This window comes from Aulonocara stuartgranti (assembly GCF_965226115.1).
Source record: "Aulonocara stuartgranti genome assembly, chromosome: 17".
In the NCBI taxonomy this organism is placed as follows: Eukaryota; Metazoa; Chordata; class Actinopteri; order Cichliformes; family Cichlidae; genus Aulonocara; species Aulonocara stuartgranti.
The window spans coordinates 37,612,288-37,636,303 of NC_138953.1; the positions used below are offsets into that span (position 1 = coordinate 37,612,288).

The following is a 24,016-nucleotide window of genomic DNA, read 5'->3' on the forward strand; positions in this document are numbered from 1 at the left end:
CTAACAGTCCTTCACAAACAGGGAACAGTCTGTCTATTCTCTCCATCTGTCAGCTGCTGCTGGCTCTTCCTCCTCCTCTTCCTCACACACTGCTGAGTTTGTCCTGGTGGATCATCAGGGCTGCAAAGCCTCACAGATGATGTGCAGCTGTGGGTCCCTCAGTCTGTCCTCACTCTGGACACTTGCAGTTGTCACACATGGAAATCAAATGTGTGATAAGCTGCAGGATTCAAACACAAGTGTAACTTATAAACACATGTTCATACTTTTATTCCACAATCAGAGAGAAAGAAACAGAGAGAGAGTGCAGGACAGACAGACAGGTGACAGTCTCAGGTGTACACACTGCTACAAAACAGCACCAGAGAAGCAGGATTTAGTGTTTGTGTTATTACGAGTGTAAACAAGAAGAGTTCCCAGATGGTACAGTGGACACATGTGTGACTCCTGTGATTAAAGCATCTTTCTTTCAGCTTAACGAGTGAACCGTCAGCTCGTTTAAAGATGTGTAAGATGTGAGCCTCATCTTGGTGACTCCCATTTAGACCAAAATTATATGGCCAATTGCATTTTTCATATAACCTCTGGGATCTCCTGGTCTAACAACACTTTCAGTCAAAGGCTCTTGGGACACTTTTTCAATCCTTTGAGGCATCAAGTCTAGACGTGGCTCCTTAAAGAGCCAAGTTTCCAGCTATAAGGTTGCCCAAGTCTGTGATTGGTACCCTGTACAGGACATCAACTCTTACTCTCAATGTTACCATATTTATATATACATATTAAGCGGAACTTAATCTAGAAACTGAGGCTACAACCACTTTAAAAAATATTTTTAATAAGATTACAATAGAAGTGAGAATTTAATAATTTTTTATAAGCAGTCACACTAATGGCCACCACAAAAAAAATGCAGGTTTAATGCACTTACACACATTTAATTCACTTTTAAGACCTAAATGCCACATTCATTCAGAAGAAGGGAAGAAGTAAGCAGGGTAGCCTCTGCAGAACTGCATGCACATTGGACATGGGGCTCTGCCCTATGGGCCACGTGGCACGGTGCATGTTCTGTCCTCACTAAGTGTTGTCCTCGTGAACGTAGACTCAGCTATACAGACAGCTAAACACTCTCCTAATCAAAATCCAAGGAACAGTTGAGTTGGATGATTTAATAAGGAAAAAGTGTGAAACTGTTGACAAAACCAGAAATAAACCAATAAAAATGTTGTATCAATATAAAATATAGCAAACACATATTCAAAGATATAAGAACACTATATTTATCTGCTTACTGAGTGGAATATGGTTGGAATATGGCATTTTGCAGTTAATTTGATGAATTTTCACTGGGCTCTTCTGTAGCCCAGGAAGACAGAGCTTGAAACATATCAGCATGGCATATTGGCACAATAGTAACATTTTCCACCAAGACTATGAAGATAGTTATTTTACTCCCATGGCACACAAGGGATCACACTGGAGAGAACCAGGCTGAGAACCTAGCTGTCTTTTCATGCCTCCGAAGCAATTCAAAAATACAGACTCTAATCAATTTAATTACATGTAATTTTATTACATAACAATATGTTAACTTTAATGGAATCTGATTACATGAAAAATGATTTAAAAACTTTATTACTTAAATAAATAGACCTTTGATTTTTATATATTTCTGTGGCATCATTTAAAATTATTGCTTCATATTTATTGCTGATTGATCAGTACATAATAACTATTGCACAATTTAAATTCAAACAAGTGCTAGTCTGCATTTGCAAAAAGTCCCACCACAATTCCTCTTCTACATTGCATTTCCTGTATAAGATCATAGAGAAACAAAGAAGCTTATACTTTAAAAAAGCAGCTACATTCTTAGGTGGAAATGCTGCTTTGTGGCAAATCCAGCTCAACATCACAGAAAGCAGGATTAGGATTGCCAAATGTCTTCTTCCTGTCCTTTTTCAGATCAAGCTTTCTTTTTCGTCTCATGGCCTAAAAAATGGGAAAACAGGGCAGAAACTCAGTAAGTTAACCTGTCATATATGACATTCGCTTACTGAAGCAGTACTTACTCTGTCTTTGATCAATTTAAACAAGTAGTAAAGACTTGTGTCTTCTTTTGTCAGCCTGAGCCTGGATTCTACATTCAGCTTCCGACCTCCTGAAATGTTCAATAACAACACACAAAAAGCATCAATAACCTCCTAAGAGGACAGCGTTAACCATAGTGCGCTGAATAAAGATGTTATTTACCTGTCAACACGCTGACTATCAGACCCACACTTATAGTTATTATAGTTCCAATTGGACTGAAGTAAAGGTAGGAGACTGAGTACCAGTCTGCCAGCGCAGGCCTGATGATGGGAGTCGTGAAACCAGAAGTGAAATCTTGCTCATACCATCAAAAGAACAATTGTCATCAAGATTTCTAATGTCTACTCATCAGTGTGCTAAATTTTTTTATAAATGTTCATCCAGGGCATTAAAAAAAAAGTTACTTTATGGATCTTTTCTATTAGCTACACTTACTTGCTATTGATAAGTACTGGGGCTGTTGTTGTGGAGCTCTGCAATGTTGGGACATGAGTGGAGGTCCAGCTGAAGCTGTCCGTCATTGTAAAGTTACAGCCTTCAGTGGTCAGTGACAGAGGCCGACTCATTTCAGGGGGAGGAGGGTATATCTGCGCTCCGATGGCCACCCAGAGAGACACAGCCAGCCCCAACACAACACCTGACAAAGCTCCCTGAAAAACATTTTAATGAGTGCAACATGAAAAAGTGTACAGTTCCATAGAAAAAGATACAAAGGATATGCAAACGTTTTCATTTCATTTCATTTTCATTTCATTTTTATTTATTTCACACTTGGTACTACAAATCAAACAAAACAACCACATCTTCTGTCAACAAAACACAACAACCATGTGTGAAAAGGAGCAGGAAGAAGAAAATATTCTTATTAAACCCTGCCCCCTATCTACCATCGAACTTATATCACCGGTGGGCACCAAAAAAATCAGGAACAAACTAATATTGACATTTCTCTCCGGTCGAATCCCAAACCAACATCACATTCATTCGCATTCTTCATACTGAGTTATCGTTTTAAACATATAACACTTTTTAAAACATTGTAAATTTATACAATTCTTTAAATTATAATGAAGTGAATTCCACAGTCTTATACCCCTAACCGTTGTGCTCATTAATCTTTGTGTAGTCCTGGCTAACTGATGTTTAAAATAAAATTTCCTTCTATTCTCTTCTCCCCTTGAACACATCAAAAATACTCTTTGTAACTTAAAAGGCAAAATATTATTTTTAGCCTTAAACATAATTAATAATGTCCGTAATTTCACTAAATCTCCTAATTTTAATAATTTTGATTCTATAAATAATTTGTTTGTATGTTCTCTATATTTAACATTATGAATTATTCGTATAACTTTCTTCTGTAATAGGTTTAAAGGTTTTATGGTATTCTCATATGTATTCCCCCAAACTTCAACACAATAGTTGATATATGAAAAAAACAAAGAAAAATATAAAATACGCATTGTTTTATAATTTAATAAATCTCTTATACTACCCAAAATATAAATACTTTTGACCATTTTCTTTCTAATATGTTCAATATGAGATTTCCATGTCAAATTCTCATCCACTATTACACCCAAAAAACGAAATTCAGTAACTCTTTCAATCAATTCTTCCTCTATAAACATAATGACTTTATCCTCCTTTACACGATTGCCAAATATCATATATTTCGTTTTTGTCAGATTCAAAGATAATTTATTTACATCAAACCATTTTTTTATTCTTAACATCTCAGAAGTCATAATTTCAACCAAGTCTTGCAAATTCTCTCCAGAGCAATAAAAATTTGTGTCATCTGCAAATAAAATCGAATTTAACCTTTTAGATACGTCACAAATATCATTAATATATAAATTAAAGAGTTTAGGTCCCAAAATAGAACCTTGAGGAACACCACATACAATCTTCAGTCTTTCAGAAGTATTGCCAAAATAATAAACATATTGCAACCTATTCTCTAAATAACTCATTAACCAATTCAATGCTACTCCTCTCACTCCATAGTTATACAATTTAGAAATCAAAATAGAATGTTGTATCGTATCAAAAGCTTTTTTTAAATCAACAAATACTCCCACTGTGTATTTATTATTATGTGTTGCAGATGAAATATCTTCAATAAAAGTCAACAACGCTAATGCCGTTGACCTATTTTTACGAAATCCAAATTGGTTTTCATGTATTAGTTGATATTTTTCAATAAAACTATCAAGTCTTTGTGCAAAGAGTTTTTCTAGCAATTTTGAAAACTGTGATAAAAGAGACACTGGCCTATAATTGTTAAAACTATGCTTATCTCCTGATTTATATAATGGTATTACTTTTGCCACTTTCATTCTGTCAGGGAATACTCCTGACTGTAGCGAAAGATTAAAAATATAACAAAGAGGAGTACTTATACAATCTATTGTCTTTTTAATTATGACCATGTCTATACCATCACAATCAGTAGATTTTTTATTTTTACAATTTTTTACGATTGCTACTATTTCTTTTATGGTAGTATCGGCTAAAAATATGGAATTAACCATTCTATTATCACCTATCCAGGCTTCCTCATCTCCTGGATCATCATTTTTCCTGATTAGATTTGCTAAAGTAAGTCCAACATTTACAAAAAAAGAATTGAATTCGTTTGCTACTTCGGTCTTATCTTTAACAACTTGATTATTATTAATAAAATAATTAGGCCGAACTATGGGTGTGTTCTTATTACCCAATACCTCTTTAAAAATATTCCAAATGCCCTTAATATTATTTTTGTTTTCCTGAAAAACTTTATTATAGTAATCTTTCTTAGCTTTCCTCAATATTAATACCAACTTATTTTTATATAGTTTATATTTCATTTCCGCATTTTTAGTTCTATATATTATATACTCCCTATATAAATTATTTTTCTTTTTACACGCATTTGCAAGACCCTTAGTTAGCCAAGGTTTCCTATTTATATTCTTTTTCTTATGCTTAAATGATATCAATGGACAATGTTTATCATACAAGGCCAAATATATATTTAAAAATACTCCGTATGCAATGTTGACCTCATTAACATAAACCTCCTTCCAGTCCGTTTCCATGAGATCTTGTCTAAACCTATTAATTGCTTCATCATTTCTTAACCTTCTATAACTCACAAAACTAGCTTCTTTCTTTCTTTTCATTTTTAAATCGAAAATAAAAAAGACTGGTAGATGATCGCTTATATCATTTATGATGAGGCCACTTTCAATATTATTCTCCAAACTATTAATAAAAATATGATCAATTAATGTTTCTGATTTATCCGTTATTCTACTCGGCTTTATAATTAAAGGATAAAATCCTTTACCATATAATAATTCAAAAAAATCTGACGAAGCCTTATCATTTGTCACTTTACAAAGATCAATATTGTAATCACCACACAAACATACAGTCTTATTTCCCTTAACCTTACTCAATAAATTTTCTACTGCTTCTGTAAATAACTCAATCTGTGATCCCGGTTTCCTATATATACACGTTACAATTATATTACTTCTCTTTTCTATATCCAATTCTACTGTCACAGACTCCATTAAATCATCCATAACAACAGACATACATTCAACTTTTTTACATTTCAAATCACAATTAACGAAAAGTGCCACCCCTCCTGCCTTTGTCTTAATTCTATTCACAAAGTACAAATCGTATCCTTCAATACAAAAATTACAACCCTTATTCTCATCTAACCATGTTTCAGACAGAGCAATTATTTGAAACTTGCCTCTCAGACTATACAGAAAATCTTCAATCGAAGCAAAACTTCTATAAAGACTTCTGCAGTTAATATGAATTAAAGAAAATGTATTGACTATATCAACCTTATCCCTGAATTGCTCCTCTGTAAAATAATCACATGTGACATTAATTGTATTAAGCACATTCCTTTCAGGGTCAATACCTACTTCAAAATCATATGATTTATAATCTGTGTCGTCAAACATAATGCATAAATTATTCTAGCGCTATCTATTACCTCATAAGAAAGAGAAGGAAACAAAAAAAGAGAAAAGAAGGAGAAGAAAAAAAAAAGAAAAAAAAACTGAAAAAGGAAAGAAAAGATCCTAAGCAATCTCACATTCATTTATCAACATATTTTAAAGTCCGTTGAGCTTGTTATCTTCCATATCCAATTTTACAATTTCCTTTTGTCCTTTTCCTCCCGAGGTAGCATTTGACCTTGCCAAAAATAAACTAGTTATAGCCATAATTGGTCGCAACCATTTGTCTATCTTAATCATATTATCACGTATAATTGTCCAATTCCTCAAGTTCCTTAATCGTTACAACCTTGGCTTCTTCTGGTGTTCCATTCAGTTTAATCATCACTTTGCAATTCCTGGTCCAGGTTGCTTGAATCTTTTTCTCCTTCCGTAAAATACGAGCTTGTCTTGCAATATCTGCATTTCTTTTTGTAAGATGTTCATTCAGATATACTCCACTTCCTTTCAAAAGGCTGGACCGTCTCAGCAATTCTACTTTGTGTTTTCGATTAACAAATCTCACTACAATTGCTGGAGGAGCATTTTTGTGCCTTCTAGGAAGAGTATAGCATGCAGATATATTGTTACTATGCAGGGGAAGATTTTTACTCGAAAAGAATTCCACAACCTGCCGTTCCAACGATTGTAGCTCCTCCATCGGGGGCACGTCCTCTCCTCGTTTTGCACCAGTCCCAGATTCGGTAACTCTCGCATATGTTCTGTGTTTAGTTTCCAGACCTGTAATGACCATTTCCTCGAGTCGAGCCTGCTGTTCTAGGTCGTCCACCTTCCTTTCCAAAAAATGGATTGTCTTATCTTTCTCCTTGACCAGATCTTTTAGTTCTTTGATTTGCTCCATCATCGACATTAATATTCCTTGTTGCTTATTTACTTTTTCAATTTCCGACGTCAACGAATTAAGTGAATGCTTAATCTCTTCCAGATCTTCTTCGACTTTCTTCATCTTTGCCATTTTGTCTCTCTTTGATGTCAATTATTAGTACCTTTGTTTGCCCAAACAAAATCTAGAGGGACGATTAAAGATGAAGCCTTATTAAATAACAGGGATATATGTAGTATGAAGGTAGATAAAGTACTGTGGGGGTTTTAGCCTCTGTTGCTCTCAATTCAACTTTTTTGAGACGTGTTGCTGCTGTCAAGTTCAAAATGAGCTGTTATTTTTTTAAGAAATGGCACATTTTCTGGGTCTCTATGGTCTAATGTGACTAAAACTTTTTCCTGAATCATTTTTTTTAATCTGAATGTTTATTGACAGCCTTTTTTGGAATTAGGTGTAACAGGGATATACTTACTTTTGACGTGGCAAATGGACAGAGAATCCCCAAAGTGAACAGTCCAAGTAAAGGACCTCCAATGACCCCGGATATACTGATGACTGCCTGTTTAGAGGAAAGCACATACCAGCTAAGCTGCAGACAGCATATTCTATCATTAACAAATGCATAGATCCTGTAATAGTTTTCCTTTCTTGATTAAATAAACCGTGGAGTTTACACACTGACAGATTTGTACCTGGAAGATCGGTCCTAGAAGTGAGGCCAACCCAGCCATCCCAATGCATAAAACTCCATACAGGAGGCCTGCAAACAATAATGGTAAAATATTGGGCGTTCATTTGTTAATAATTTTTCATAATTGCTTTTTAGCGATGCCAGTCTTAAACTGAACACAGTGATTATCTACTTACTCGTTCCTTTTGAGATCCAGGCCAGTTGTCTCTCTGACATGCTGGCATATGGTTTGATTAGATCTTCCACTGTCACTGCAGCCAGTGCATTGATGCTAGAAGAGACTGTGCTATGGGTTGGAATAGTAGGAAACCCAAGAACAGTCGAGTCAAAAACAAGGCACGATACAACTAACCTGCCTTTTAGATAGCAATCACAGCATTATACTGCAAGCTGCTACAGTAAACACACTAAATTTTCATTGTGTACTTAATCTGTTGAAAGTATTATCTTAAATATTCAATAACCTTAAAGATCCACTAAATGCTGCTGCCACAAACAGACCAGGAAGGCCAGGATAGTCTCCCAAGACGTCCATCACCAAATAAGGCATCAACTACAGAGGAACAGTGAGACTGGGTTAATGGATCAAGAGGGCCAGAGAGTCATACTTTATACAAACTACTGATAATAATGATATTAAACTGTTAGTTCAACAGTATTCACACAGTTAAGTAATTAAGTAGCTACTATTTACCATTGATTAGTAATATTCAAATTTTTGTTACTTTGTAACTTTGTTACTTTTGTAAGGTTTTATCACTGATAAGACACACCCATGATTTCAAGTACTGTTTATTCAAAGATGATAGTGTCTCAAAGATTAACACAGGGTGTACTTTGGCACTGGTGCCATTACACATTTTTCATAACAATAGTGAGTCTAACTATCAAATGTTGATATAAGGGCCTTGGTTAGGACATTTTCATATTACAGTTTAATGAAGTGAATTCTCAGTCTTGAGACACTCCTCGTTTCTTTAAATGCTACTGGGAAAAAATGGGAAAAAACCATAAACCACGACTGTAGTTTTCTGTAGTTTCTTGGGCCTACCACTTTTTTATCATCTAACACCTAACACAGGCCTTTTGTTTCCACCCAAAAGAGCACTCTGCACACCATGCTGAGATGAAGTTTCTGACTAGTAGCTCTTTGGAAATCACCTTGTTGGTTGGAAAATACTATTTTTTGCCTGAGAAACTGTGTTAGTTTTGGGATTAAGCTAAAGAAACTAGGAAAATGATGTGTTTTTGGCACAAATTTCTGGTAATAGAGTGCCTAAAGATATCGTTTAAAATGGGTTCTTACTGGTTTATTTCTCAAATTAGGTGCCTTGATGCTTGTTGGGGCAGTTATATAAGAACTATAAGAAGTAATATGAGGTAAACTTTCTATCATGCGTGAGTGTAATTTGTTACAGTGTAACTCTCAGCTATGTCATACCTGATCAAGTGCAGAAAGCAGTCCAGATGTCCAGGGGTCGCAGCTTTTATAGATTGAGTAAAGACACATTCCCGCAAACACTGCACACAACAGTATCAACCACAGACCTAACAGGTTGATGAACAAAGAACTAAAGAAGAAAACAGAAAATAAATGTACTTGCATCCATTTATTTATATAAAAAAACCCATTTATATAATATATATATATTTTTTTATTATTATTATTATTTTTTTTTAATATAGCACCAAATTACAACAACAGGTGCCTCAAAACAGTTTATACTGTAAATACAATATACAATAATACATACAGAGAAAAACCCAACAATCACATGACCCCGTATGAGCAAGCGCTTTGGCAACAGTGGGAAGGAAAAACTCCCTTTTAACAGGAAGAAACCTCCAGCAGAACCAGGCTCAGGGAGGGGCGGGGCCATCTGCTGCGACCGGTTTGGGTGAGGGGAGGAAGACAGGATAAAGACATGCTGTGGAGGAGAGCCAGATTAATAATAACTAATAATTAAAGGCAGACAGGTATATGAACAAAAAGTGACTACAAAAGGTGACTGAAGAAGAAACACTAGACCTACTGCAGCATAGGAATGAAGGATTCGGGGTTACCTGATTCAGCCCTGACTGTGTTTTATGAAGAAGGAAAGCTTTAAGCCTAATCTTAAAAATACAGAGGATGCCTGTCTCCTGAATCCACACTGGAAGCTGGTTGCACAGAAGAGGAGCCTGAAAGCTGAAAGCTCTGCCTCCTCGTCTTTTAAATATGGATGAATTTCTATATTAGTCTCTGCAGTGTAACATATGACTGACCGCTAACTGGCATTTTTAAGGCAAGCTTTTTGTTGAGAAGCCCCCACCACCACCACCACCACCACCATACATACATCGTGCAATAAAACAAGACTCACAGTCTAGCATGAGCAATGCTCTTGCAGGAGATGTATCTCTGAACCTGCGACTGGTTGGTCCCATATATACTGGTCCAAAAAAATGTCCCTCCAATGGCAACAGTCCAAAAAGTGTGTCTTCTCAGAGGGTTTGTATCAAAGCTGATGAGACATAAAAAGGGAGAAATTTGAGTTTATTGATTGCTTCTGAATTCAAGAGGCTGGTTAGCTAATCTCCAATGTGCACCATTCACAAAAATGTGCTTTAAAGGAGTTTACAACAAGTGAAATCACTAGCAGTACACTGTGGGGATGAACAAAAAGTATTTGACCAGCATAATATAATCTGCAGTATGATCATTGCTTTAACAATGTAACAGATAGCTTTAAGATGGCCTTAAGATGTTATGCATATAGTTATTATGTTGACCTTGTATTTCAGGTGCAGTTATGACTATTTTATAGACAATGCATATCTGTGCTTATTAAAGAGTTGGAGCTCGGTCAATTAATTGGGGGTTGGAAGCTTTGTTCGGCGCGATGTTCGGACAATCTATTGTGCAAGTGACTTGGAGCCATAGAAGGAATTGCAATACATGCTTACAAAACACTTATATATCAGATCATTTTATATTAAGGTTTTAGTAGAGGTTCTTGGTTAAAACATTTATTTAGTAGAAGACATACACATAGTCTCAGTGAGCTTCTGGTCTAGTGAAAGGTCAGAAGTGCAACAGGTGAATTGAGAAAGAGCATTTGAGGGCGAGACACAGAGTTAGTAGGTGAAGAGGTGACACAAAGAGCATGTGAGGTCAACACATACACACACATTAGTTAGATTTATTTAGAGGAGAGATTAGTCATGTCTCGACAAGAAAGAGGAACAATTCACTTTAAGATAAGAACGGAAAGTACCAGCCATGAAAATAGAAGATGATCTTCTGGGTTAAAAGTCATTGTGGTGTTGATCTGATCTATGTATAAAATGTACCTGTGACGCATGAAGGGGCGTCAGTAAACAAACCCTGATGTTATAAAATAATTGTTTGTGCTTTAGTAAGTCGGAGATCACTTGCTGTCGGCGTACAGAGTGTTCTTCCCACACGTGTGTATTCATTAAAATCATTGTTTGACCAAGAGCTTCTGGACCAAGGGTGGTTTGTACTCTCCCTCCTCAATTGTGAACCTTAACATTTGGGGGCTTCGTCCGGTGGTTGAGGAGGGGTAGATGGAGAAATTTGGTCTTAGGTGGTCTGACGGGCAGACATGAATTCCAGTGGTCGAAGTGAGTGGGCATAAGCCGGCTTATCCAAAAGGTAAGGCACTACCTGTTGAATTATTTCCAAAGTGTGCCAAATTGGATATGATAAAATTTAAGTCTACTCACTGAAGTTACTGGTGGATGTCTGTTTTGATTTTGATGAAAATTTCATGAGTTGAAGCAGTTAAGAGTCTGATAAGAAAAGTTTAAATACTGGGTTGAAGTCCCAAAGAAATTGAGTTAGAGTCTCAAGTAGTTTGGTAGGGAATTGGTTATTGTGTTGGTTAGAGTCCAAATTTGGTCATAAGAGTGGACCTGAGCGGTCATTTTGTGAGTTGGAGTCTCCATTGACCACTAGGTTGCACCTGCCTCAGTTATACACTTGTTTTGGGTGTTGATTGTTGTTTCAAAGTATTATAAATTATTTTAGAACGGAACCGTGGGGGTTCTAGGAAGCGCAGTGCTCAGAGGTAACGCTTGCCAATGCCAAGGACACTTAGGCATTGTCCTCGAAGAGGGATAGTCAGTTGGTCACTGTGGAGCTTGGGGCACTCCAGAATAACTAGGAGATAGAGTCTCCTTACCGTTTGGAACGGTAGTCTGCGCTTTTTTGGACAGGAGAAGTTGGACTTCGGGCGTGTAACTTTAACCTAACACTTCGGGGTAAGCCTTGGCTGTGAAACGCCAAAAATAGAGCTTCAGGCAAAGTTTGGGTTGGTTGACGCTTTTAAATTGAGTTAGGGATTTTAGAGATGAGGCCAGAAACAGTAGAGTCTGATACTGGTTAATTGGTCGCAAAAAACTCAGGGAGTTTATCCGCTGGGCGGTTATTTTAAATTTGTCGAAATTGTGTAGGCGCTAAAGCTGACAGATCTGACAGTGGTTGTAAATATAAGACGTCGTTGTAATATAGAATAAGAAAATTTGGTGTGAGAGGAGGCTGTGTGTCGAGTCAGCAATGCACTGACTGCCTGCTGCCATTTTTAGATGGAGAGTGTGTGTGCATGCAAATGAGGCAGCTGATGCAGAGCGCATGAGAGGACTATGCTTTCGGTTTTGTGTGTTATTCAGCTCTATAACTATTGTTTGCAAATGTGGATAAATGTCTGCGATTAAAATGCTGGCTTAGTATATAATAACATTGTAAATATATGAATGGTGACAGCGTTTCAAAGTAGAATATAAGAATTGTTTGTGTTTAAAACCAACGTTTAGGTAAGAAGATTTAAGGTGGATTTGAAGGCATAAACAAAAAATAAAAGGGTTACAGTCTGCAAGTGTTGTTAATTCATGAGCTGACTGGATGCAGAGTAAGTGGAGTGGTCATCCTGAGAGGATTGAATGATGCTCTAACTCTGTGGTCAAGTCAGACATAGGCTTTAAGCAACCATGAGCCACTAATAAGCGTGACAGATTAATGAGTATGTGTAAATTGAACTTGTTAAATAGCCTTAATAGAAGTAACTCAATGAACACGCAATAAAGTGGACTTTTTAGGGGTAGTTTACCACTGATACCATAAAAAGCAACTTAATTAGTAGTTCAATAACAAATTTTAAAGATAACCTTTGTTATTTGATAAGAGAGAAAAAATTCAGGTTACATATAGTAAATAAAAAAGGGAATGTTAATCTCTGCGTCATTCCACACTGAAATTTCAATTGTAGGGGATCATTTGGAGGTGAATTGTGTAGGACACGGGGAGACAGAAGAATCTCCCCATGAGTTTTCGGTGTGCATAGAAATTGAGGAGGCTGAACTGGAAGCCTGCCTGGGTCGTTGTTTTTGTTTATTTGAGGGTCTGCTGGAAATTTGTGAGAACGACCACCTTGATATGTGGGAGCCTTCTCGGGCAGCGATTTTTTTGTTAAACATGTGGCAGGCTGTGCAAAATGGAGAAAGCTTTGACATAATGACATAAAGGTGATTTCTTGGTTTTAAATTTATTAGTACGGGACAAGTTGAGGGACGCTTGAGGGTGTGTTGCTGTAAAGTATATAAGGGACGCGCAGCGCCGTTAATGGGTTTAAAATAAATGAAAAAATGAAAAAACACTAATCCGAGGAACTATTGGAGAGGTAAGTATACGGAGGTGAGCGCGTTGCGCATAAGGGTTGCTGGTGTCATATATTAACACTTTGAGGGCGAATAATTTTGATTGAGTGTCAACGCTTGAGAACGCGAGGACAGCGTCTAAAGTGCTGGGTTAAACTTTGTGTGTCACCGAGCAGGGGAAGAGGAGCCAGTGGTTGCGAGAACAGCGAGACGAAGACTGAAACCGAAAGTTAAGCGTGTCTGGGTGACCTAGACCTAGAAGGTGGAGTCGACCAACGCCATTGGAAGAGGTAAGTCTGTGTTTCAGAGAATGGCTGACAGCTCGGGTGCGACACCTAGTGGGAAAAGGGGATGCAAACCTCTGAAGGATCAGCTTGAACAGCTTAAGAAAGCTATTCGTTTGGCTTCCCCTGGAGTATTAAAATCAGCAGAGAAGGAGTGCCAAGCGATGGAGGTTGAGGTAAGCAAACTTATTACATCCCAACAGAAAGGGCTGGGTGATAAAATAGCTCTGAGCTTGGTGTTAAAAACTGAAGGAGAAGTGTATGGACAAATGCATGAGGCCCTACGTGCGTCAATAGAGGCATTAACGGCATTGGAGGTTATAAAGCAGAGAGTAATGCAGGGAGGGCCAGAAGAGGAGAATGAAGACCGTGCGACGTCATCAGAAGAAGAGGACGAGGAGGAGGACGAAGATGGAGGAGCTGAACCCCAACCAAGTACAAGCCTAATTTTGAGGAAAAGAAGTGTGAAGAGAGACCAAGCACAGAGACGGCCCATATTTAAGAGCTCAAAGGGAAAAGGAAAGTTGAGGAAGAGTAGAAAAGTGAGTTTTGAACAAGGAGCTCCTGACCCTGGTTTAAATCTGCCTCTAATAGCAGGTCCAAAGAACGAACCAGTTTATCACGCCTATAAGGTGAGAGATTTGGAAGCATTGGTTAAACAACTTCCACCAATAACCAAGGGAGAACATTGGGAAGGAGAAGAATTAGCGCTGGGCGATTTTCGCGCTTTGGCCGGACGTTGTATGCTGGGTGGTGGGTTAGCAGATGTAGAGCAGATAGCTCAAACAACCAGATATGCAAATGACCTGCCATACCATGAGGTGCAGAATGACTTAGCAGATGCAGTCCGGGAGAAGTACCCAACTCCTAACTCTGGAGCCATTCCAAAAATTATTTGGGATCCCAAAAACACACCCAGAGAGTGTTTAGCTAAAGCAAAGGAACAATGGTTGTTAGAAACAGGAATACATCCGGGGAAGGAGGGTGAAAGTAGAGCGTGGTTTCGTTCGGCAGTGCTGGCAGGGCTGCCCAACCAGGTTGCAGTTGACTTGGAAAAGAACCCAGATTTTGCCGTTGCAGACTCGGTGCAGTGGGATAGACATGTGACCCACAGACTTCAGCAGGAACAGGATTTGGCAAACAAACAAAAGAAAGAGTTGGAGGAAGCCCAGGCGTGGCTGGTTAAGTTGCAGCTGGCAGAAGCAAAAAACAAAGCAGGAGACAGAAAGAAAGAGGATAAAGAGAGCGCAAGGAAAATAATGGTGGCAAGGCCTCAGCCCGATCCTGTGCCTGACTTGCCAGATCAGGATCCGGGTCTCTACCCTGATGACCGTTGGCCCGCCAATGCACCAAGGCAGCGTCAACCAGTAGGGAATTGGGGGACCGGTGGACCGCAGAGAGGGCGTGGTGGATCCGTGAGGGGAGGACAAAGGGCTCGGAATCCAGGGAATCCTAACAATGTGTCTTGGACTGGCTGTTACAGCTGTGGAGCAGAAGGACACTGGTCCCGAGAATGCCCTGAATCGCTGCGAAATTATCAGAGGCGAGGCTATCAACCCCAGGCACGAGGAGGCCCAAGACAAAGAGCTGCTTACAGGGGAGCACATCAAGCTCCAAACCCGAATGCAGCACCAGTCGCCCAGTACCCAGTAGCTGACTGGGGCTGGGAGGGGGAGCAATACTGACGGAGCCCGGAGAAACTGAACAGCGTGGGGACGGCAGAACCCATGCTGTCAATGACCGTGGAAGGCACTGAATTGCCCTTCCTGGTGGAGACTGGAGCAACATACTCAACACTGAAAGACACACCAGACAGTGCGACACTTTCCTGTCACACAGTTAATGTGGTAGGCCTTTCCGGGATTCCAATGACACTGCCATTGACAGATCCAGCATTGACAAAGCTGGGAAAACAGACTTTGAAACACCAATATGTGGTGTCCTCACAGGTGCCTGCAAATCTCATGGGCAGGGACCTGCTTGTGAAACTGGGAGCCACAATCATGTGCTCACCAGATGGACTGATGGTTACTCTGCCTGGAGGAAAAGAATTCCCGTGCCTGGGATCACCTTCAAAAGACTCAATATCTAGTCCAGAACTCTGAACAATCCACTGCCGAAATCTACTGGGGGAGGCTGGTGGAAGAAGGCATTTTGAGACATTATCAGCTGTGGAAACCCTGGATAATGAGCCTGGCCGTCTATTCCCCCGCGAGATCCTTTCCACGTTACACTCTTTTATGATAGGGAAGATAACGATATCTATCGGGAACAGTTCCAGTCTGATCTTGAGGGACAGACGTGGAATGTGCGAACACATAACATTTATGTTGGACCAGAAGGTGTGGCCGCGGCTGTGAAATTTACTGATGAACAACTGCCTTGGTACAATGTGGGAGAGGATTCAGCCCCTCACATTACATTGGCGGTCCACGAGGGTCATGGGCCAAGAGATCTGGGACCGATGGTCAAGCGGGCGCTGGACAACGCCAGCTGGCAAAGCACCCAAATTCCAAATGTCTGGTATGCACCAAAATGTAAAATATATCGCATAACTTGTTTGTCCAACGATGCAGTGATCTTAGAACATAAAGAAATCTCCAGAATACATGGCAGGGAAAGAATGGATCATCCTGATGCAGTAGCTGAGCTCTCAAAATTGCCTGATACTTTGTGGTCCGCAGGGCCCACAGATGTAGGTTTAGCTAACTGTTCGCCTGTCCTGTTCCAGCTGAAGTCTGACACACCAATTAACAGACCACAATATAAGCACAAAACTGAAGCAGAAGAAGGTATAGCTGAAACCATTGAAGGGCTGTGGAAGGCAGGAGTGCTTGAGCCCTCATGGTCATTTTGGAACACACCTATTTTGCCAGTGGAAAAACATGGGACAGGGAAGTACCGTATGGCATATGATTTGAGAGCAATAAATGCCATACTGAGGACTGACACTGTGTCTGTACCAAATCCCTACACAGCTCTGACCGAAATTACTGGGGACCAAAAGTGGTTCACATGTATTGACCTAGCGAATGCATTTTTTGTCTCCCACTGCACGAGTCACTCAGAGACATTTTCTCTTTCACATACAGAGGCCGGAAATTTAGGTACACACGCCTACCACAAGGCTTTGCACTCTCACCAGGAATTTTCAATCAGGTGTTGAAAGAGGCATTGTCCCCATGTCAACTGCCAGAGGGCTGTACATTAATACAGTATGTTGATGATCTTCTTATTGCAGCCCCGTCAGCAGCGGCCTGTACGGCAGCATCGCTCGTGGTGTTGAACAGATTGGCGGAGTGTGGCTTCAAAGTGAGTAAAGAAAAACTGCAGTTGGTCCGGCCAGAGGTAACATTCCTGGGCCGGGTGATCGCACACAGATCAGTGGGGTTAATGAACACACACAGAGACCAAATTCTGACACATCCAAAACCAAGAACTGTGAAGGAGTTGCTTTCCTTTCTTGGCTTGACAGGTTACAGCAGGCAGTTCATTCCGAACTATGCGGGTAAAACTGCCCCTTTAAGGGACCTGATCAAGAAAGTTGGTGTTCGAAATCTGAAGGCTGAATTGCCTTGGACGCCGGACACAGAGACAGCGTTCATTTCGCTAAAACAGGATTTGTCAAGAGCCACAGATCTGGCCACACCTAACTATGATGAGGCATTTTATCTTGATGTTTCAGAAACAAAGGGAGTTGTGAATGGTGTGTTGTTTCAGAAAAAAGGGGGAGGTAGGGATGTACTTATGTATGTCAGCATAAGATTAAATTCAACAGAAGCAAGGCATCCCACATGCACACAACACGCAGCAGGAGTAGCAAAGATAATTCAGAAAACAGCACACATAGTGAGGGAACACCCACTGAAAGTGCTTACCACACACAGTGTAGTGGCCTATGTGAACTCACAGGTATTCACAATGACTCCACTGACGCAACAAAGGTTGAGCAAAATTTTAGAGGCGCCAAATTTGATATTCACACATGAAGGAATAAATATGGCAGACCTAATGGGGTCAGGAGAACCACATGACTGTATTAAGAAAGCCCAAGTTGAAGGAAAAATCAGGGAAGACCTGAAGGCAGAGCCCATATATGGAGCTGAGGATTGGTTCACAGATGGATGCTGCCACAGAGATGAAGAAGGATTAAAAGCCGGCTATGCAGTAGTCTGTAGAGTAGGAACTGAGTTTCAGGTGAAAGAAGCAGGAAAAATTGAGGGACAACAGTCGGCCCAGAGAGCTGAAGTGATAGCCCTAACTCGAGCCCTGAGGTTGGCTAAAAACATGAGAGTGAACATCTACACTGACTCAGCATATGCGTTTGGAGCAGCTCATGTGGAACTGGCTCAGTGGAAGAGAGCCGGGTTCAGAACGGCCACTAATGCACCCATCTGTCACAAAAAGGAAATGGAGGAACTGGAAAAGGCCCTGGAGGACCCAGACGAGGTAAGTATTATAAAATGCAAAGGCCACTCACAAGCAGACAGTATGGTGGCAAAAGGAAATCAGAAAGCTGATGAAGCCGCAAAGGAAGCAGCGGGCTACAAAGGACAGAGACAAATGGTGCAGGTAACCCCAGAAGAGGAGGTTAGCACTAACAGCATGGAAGAAGTTAGACAGGCTCAGGAGGAGACATCCCCAGAGGAAAAGGGGGTGTGGGAAAACAAAGGAGCCTGGCAAGATGGCGGTTTGTGGAGGGGGCCAGATGGGCGTCCCGCTTTAACGGCCAAAATGGCGGAACAGAAGGTGAATGAGGCTCACGGGCTTGGTCACATGGGAGTGAAACAGATGGAGAGAAATTTGTGCCGATGGTGGCATCCTGATTTGAGAAGGATGATACTGGAAAAGGCCAGAACGTGCCTAATTTGTGGGGCACACAACCCAAAGCCAGCAGTAAAACCTGAAGCTGGTAAGTTTCTCATGCCAGAAAGGCCAGGAGAAGAGGTCGTGATTGATTATACCGACATGATTGATACAGGCCCAGGTGGGGTGAGGTATTTGTTGGTGTGTGTGGATGTTCTGACTGGATGGCCCGAAGCATGGGCGACCAAACGTGAAGACGCGAAAAGCGTGATTAAGTGCTTAATCAATCATTACATTCCAAGGCATGGGTTTCCCAAGAGAATTAGATCAGACAATGGTACTCACTTCAAGAACAAAGATTTGCAAGAGGTAGAGAGGATGTTGGGAGTGTAACATAAGTTCGGGATGGTCTATCATCCTCAATCTCAAGGAAAGGTAGAGAGGATGAACCTAAATTTGAAAAACAAGTTGGCTAAAATCTGTGCGCAGACAGGGCTAAATTGGGTCGCAGCCCTGCCCATTGCTTTGAGGACCATAAGATGTTCTGTTAACCAATCCACAGGTTTCACCCCTTATGAGCTGCTGACTGGGAGACAGTTTCCAGTGCACCCGCACACGAGAGCTTGGTGGAGGAAAATTCGTCTTCAAAGAACGCAGGTGTCAAGGAACAGAGGCAGAATAAACCTCTTCACCTGTGCAACGGGCCGACCAGTAGTCCACCTGGAAGGCCGAAGAAAGAAGAGCAGCCTAGGAGGAGATCGCCGCGCCTACAGAAAGGAGTGGTAACAAATTGAGAGTTTGAAAAGGGGTGGTTTAAATAAAAAGAGTAAAAAAGGGAAAGTGGAAGGGGCTTGCTCTGTCAATTATGTTGTCTCTATCTGTATTGGTGGGTATTTTGGTGACCTGTGGTTGTTGTCTCATTCCTTGTGCCCGAAGGTTGGTAGAGAAGGTGATTGTAAAGGCAGTGGACCCTGGGGCGGTGGCCCCTATGTCCATGATGCCGATGATGGATCTGGAGGTAGTCGAGTGGACTGAGGAGTGAACAACAACCTATGTATCGACCTCTGGTGTGCCAGAGGTCGAAAGGGGGATTGTGGGGATGAACAAAAAGTATTTGACCAGCATAATATAATCTGCAGTATGATCATTGCTTTAACAATGTAACAGATAGCTTTAAGATGGCCTTAAGATGTTATGCATATAGTTATTATGTTGACCTTGTATTTCAGGTGCAGTTATGACTATTTTATACACAATGCATATCTGTGCTTATTAAAGAGTTGGAGCTCGGTCAATTAATTGGGGGTTGGAAGCTTTGTTCGGCGCGATGTTCGGACAATCTATTGTGCAAGTGACTTGGAGCCATAGAAGGAATTGCAATACATGCTTACAAAACACTTATATATCAGATCATTTCATATTAAGGTTTTAGTAGAGGTTCTTGGTTAAAACATTTATTTAGTAGAAGACATACACATAGTCTCAGTGAGCTTCTGGTCTAGTGAAAGGTCAGAAGTGCAACAGGTGAATTGAGAAAGAGCATTTGAGGACGAGACACAGACAGTTAGTAGGTGAAGAGGTGACACAAAGAGCATGTGAGGTCAACACATACACACACATTAGTTAGATTTATTTAGAGGAGAGATTAGTCATGTCTCGACAAGAAAGAGGAACAATTCACTTTAAGACAAGAACGGAAAGTACCAGCCATGAAAATAGAAGATGATCTTCTGGGTTAAAAGTCATTGTGGTGTTGATCTGATCTATGTATAAAATGTACCTGTGACGCATGAAGGGGCGTCAGTAAACAAACCCTGATGTTATAAAATAATTGTTTGTGCTTTAGTAAGTCGGAGATCACTTGCTGTCGGCGTACAGAGTGTTCTTCCCACACGTGTGTATTCATTAAAATCATTGTTTGACCAAGAGCTTCTGGACCAAGGGTGGTTTGTACTCTCCCTCCTCAATTGTGAACCTTAACAACACTAGGAATGCTCCACAGTATGAGACATTAAATTTCCACAGAACTGCTACGGTGCTTAGCTGCATTTGTGGAAAGAATTGTTCTTATTGCTGTGTATGTATATTGTTGTTGATTTAGTGATGATATACTGAGTCAACCCATAGCATGAAAACTGTCACTGTAAATTAGTGTTACTGTTCCTCTTCTGCCGACAGTTGACTCTTTTCCTGCTGCTAAATTGAACGTTCATTTTAATGTTTTGGTGAATACTCACTCCCAGAAGTTGATTCTCCCTCCGTGTTGTGAATCTGAAAAGATGTTGATGACTCCACCTTGTAGGATCACAGATGCGATGATGACAGACAGGAAACCTGCGATCATTACACCGAGCTGGAGGGAAAAAAATACCACTTTTAGTTTGCTTATTGAATGTTGATGGAAACGGTGATAAAAACTAGTGTTTGACTTGTAAAGAAGAGCAGAAAATGCTGGTGTTTTGAATGAAGCAAAACACCAGCATGCTGATGTGGTGTGCAGTTACTATTTATGAAACACCAGTGTACATTGTTGTCTCTCCAACCACAAGCAGCATGAGGCATAACGGGTGAGCTCTGATTTAGTCAGTACCACACCAACCACCTGGTGTGTTATTATTTCCCCGAGGAGCCTACCTGAAACACGTCTGTCCACACCACTGCCTTTAGACCACCCTGTAACAATGCAGACCAAAGTCAGATTTCACAAAGGGCTGCTGTATATTTCCATTTGGTGGTATGACTCTTTTAGACCTTCAAGAACCAATAACTGCAGATATAATACTGATTACAATTATTGAGTCAGACATTGCATTAAAAGAAGGTTGAAAAACTTCCACATGTGCATGAGTCTAGGGAAGCTTAAGTAGTGCACACTTTCTGAGGTTTCCTAGGTGTGCAGAAGTGTATCATCATGATGACACTGGGATCCTCTGATCGATGGTGATCGGGGCTGAGCTTGAATGAACCCATTTTCTCATTATTTAATCATTCTTGTCAAAATGCATTAAAAAATTGGGGACCGCAGAATTCATTCAATCAAATTTTGTTACATACCAGTGTGCAGTAAAATGTACAGACCACTCCCGTGGAAATGACCGCACCCCACAGATTCATCCCGGTCACTGAGGAATGAACCACTGGTCAGTCAACTGGATAAAACCGAGTACGCGTAAGTGCCCTCGTGCAGGAATGTTTTATGAATGTGACCACTGTGTTGGACCGCAAGCAAACATACCTTGGTTTAAAGCAAGAGCTGGAACATAAATGACAATTCCACTGTAGAGGATCTGTCACAGGAAAAAAAAAGTTCCCCGAGTGACTGATATGTGGTTTTACCTACACAGGTCAAAACCCTGTAATTATGTGTAGACAGGCCTCTTACTCACTGTTTGGACAATGAACAGCAGTGTGCCCAGCAGACGGGTTGCTCTGTTAAAACGCAGCTCCAGATACTTCATAGTGACAGAAGTAGAGAGACAAGATAAAAGTATGAGTAAGGTGATGCATTTCTATCAAGTCATAAAATGTTTTCGTCTCATGTTTACAAATTAACCAGCGCCTTAAAGTCGAACCCAATCACTCCCTTTACTCCTCTTTGGTTTGAATCTATCGATAATCTGTTTTTCATCTCCATGCACCATAGTTCATGACATAAAGTGAGACAAAAGCAACATCTGAAACTTGAAAACCACACACCATAATGTTTAGTAGCCGGGGCTCTCTTTACAAACCACTTTCGACTTTCTTTGACTTTTACCAAGTTACTTGGCCATATTGTATTTTATCTATCTCAGTCCACAAAAACGACGTGCTCTTTATTCTTTCAGTGTCATTCTTGTTTTGTTTTTTACCAAGCCTAACACAGGCCTTTTGTTTGCACAGTAGTGCAACGGTGATCAAATGTCTCTGTCCCTTTCTCGATAACAGTTCAAAATTATCTTTCACATGTAGACATTTCATTCCTGTGTAAACAGAGTCTGGTGGAATTGCAAAACAGAAATCAGATGATCCACACAGCACAGCGCTGAAAAAAGGGGAAGAAAAAGTACTCTTACCTCAAAAGTGCTGGTGATTTCCAGCTTGTAGAAGATGGGGAGGAAGACCTCAGATGTGATCAGCATCGCCATTAAATAGGAGAGACCGTAAAATCCGATATTGGCTCCGTATTGGTAAACCTACAGAGGGATTGTATGAATTATTGTAGCTATTTAAAAAAAAAAGAAAGTTCAGCCTTGCTTCCATTCAATAACCGTCACATTTTGGATTTGTCCCTTGTGAATCTGCGTTTTACCTTACCTCAGCTGGAAAGGACAGCACTGTGATGGCTGACATGAAGCTGGCGGTCAGGGACAGGGAGACGGGCAGAGCTGTCAGCTTGCGGCCTCCAGTTAAAAAGTTCCCGGGGTTTCTCCGGCTCCTGTCCACCCAGGCGTAGTAGATCCCCACAGCAGCGGACACCACCAGCATGAGAGCGAACACCACATAGTCCGCCAATGCGAAGGAGGTAACTGCCATTTTAGTCAAAGTTGGAAACAAAGCTTTGAGATTTATTCAGAAAGTTATTCAAACCTCCCCCATGTGTAGAAGTCCTGGCACATCACCATCTCACTGAACACTGAGCTGAGAGCAAAATCACACCGCTGTGGGTGTGTGTGAGGGAGGCAGGGAGGGAGGGAGACAGGTGGATATAGAGAGAGAGTTAGTTCCAGGGAAGTACAGTAGCTGCAATATATGAAAAATCCACAGGCCAGCAAATATTTGTTTGTTTTTTTTTGTTTTTTTTAGAGTCACAAATACAGGTTTAATCACAACAACGGGGGATAATAAGGTCACAAGATGACATTTCAAACTGATGCATGACACAAGTCATCCTAACGACTGTATAACGAGCTCGATGTTGTTTAAAAGCCTGATAAATAAACGGTTTATTTATTTGTATGTCGACTGTGGCAAAGAGGTTGCTCTCATCTGAGGCAGAACTAAGCAGCCAGCCAACAGCTGTTTGTTATAGGTCAGATATTCACAAATAACTAGGCATGCGTATGGAAAATCTGTGTGCAAGTGAACAACATAGCATTGAGGCAAACCAATTACAGCACGTTTTCAGCTGAAGTTTGGATGGAAAAAGTGAAGGTGAAAACTGCATATGTCTCTGTGTCAACTAAAGAGGCTAATAAATACAAGCATGTAAAAAAAAAGAGAAGAAGCTTGGACTGAAAGTGTGAGAATATTTCCACTCCATCAAAGTCTGTACTGCAGATAGTTACCCCTTGAAAATAGCTGTCCAAACATGTATAATGTAATTAAAAGTATTTATAAAAACAACTTTGCGGTTATTTGTTGTCATTTAATCCTCACAGAGTTATGTTGGCTCATACGCCACAGAACCAGACAACCCTGCCCTTTTTTTTTTTTTTTTTTTTGGCCTGTCCCGTTTGGCTCTTTTGCCATCAGAATTGTTGTCTAAAGGCAAAGAAAGATGCCCAACGGATTTACTTTACCAAACTGACCATCCCAGCCTTGCCGTAATGGTCCATTTGATTAACCTTTTATTGTTTATTTTATTTTCACTTAATGAATACGGGACAGACTTGACTGGGGGAAAGAAGGGGAGAAAGAAAGAGGG

The 24,016-nt window shown here is 40.3% G+C and overlaps 1 protein-coding gene across 1 annotated transcript; it reads right to left on the reverse strand.

Annotated features, from left to right (window-relative positions):
* Positions 1 to 682: 682 nt before the first annotated feature.
* LOC309692557 (sodium-coupled monocarboxylate transporter 1-like) lies at positions 683 to 23,056 on the reverse strand. The gene is made up of 17 exons (XM_082511175.1): positions 22,687 to 23,056; positions 22,446 to 22,565; positions 21,777 to 21,842; positions 21,626 to 21,677; positions 21,445 to 21,512; positions 21,025 to 21,063; positions 20,628 to 20,743; positions 10,006 to 10,146; positions 9,084 to 9,213; positions 8,107 to 8,195; positions 7,819 to 7,928; positions 7,644 to 7,711; positions 7,424 to 7,510; positions 2,530 to 2,744; positions 2,254 to 2,354; positions 2,073 to 2,161; positions 683 to 1,992 (listed from the first exon to the last, which is right to left on the reverse strand). Exons 1-17 carry the CDS (start codon positions 22,903 to 22,905, stop codon positions 1,873 to 1,875), a joined length of 1,830 nt encoding a protein of 609 aa, XP_082367301.1. The 5' UTR covers positions 22,906 to 23,056; the 3' UTR covers positions 683 to 1,872.
* Positions 23,057 to 24,016: the final 960 nt, after the last annotated feature.

Bases quoted from the DNA above. Each gene is read 5' to 3' on its own strand.
- LOC309692557 (XM_082511175.1), bottom strand. From the start codon at position 22,905: ATGGCAGTTACCTCCTTCGCATTGGCGGACTATGTGGTGTTCGCTCTC. The intron at 22,566-22,686 runs GTAAGGTAAAAC...ATCCCTCTGTAG, and splicing joins TGCTGTCCTTTCCAGCTGAG to GTTTACCAATACGGAGCCAA. The intron at 10,147-20,627 runs GTGAGTATTCAC...ATGTCTCATCAG, and splicing joins GGGAGAATCAACTTCTGGGA to CTTTGATACAAACCCTCTGA.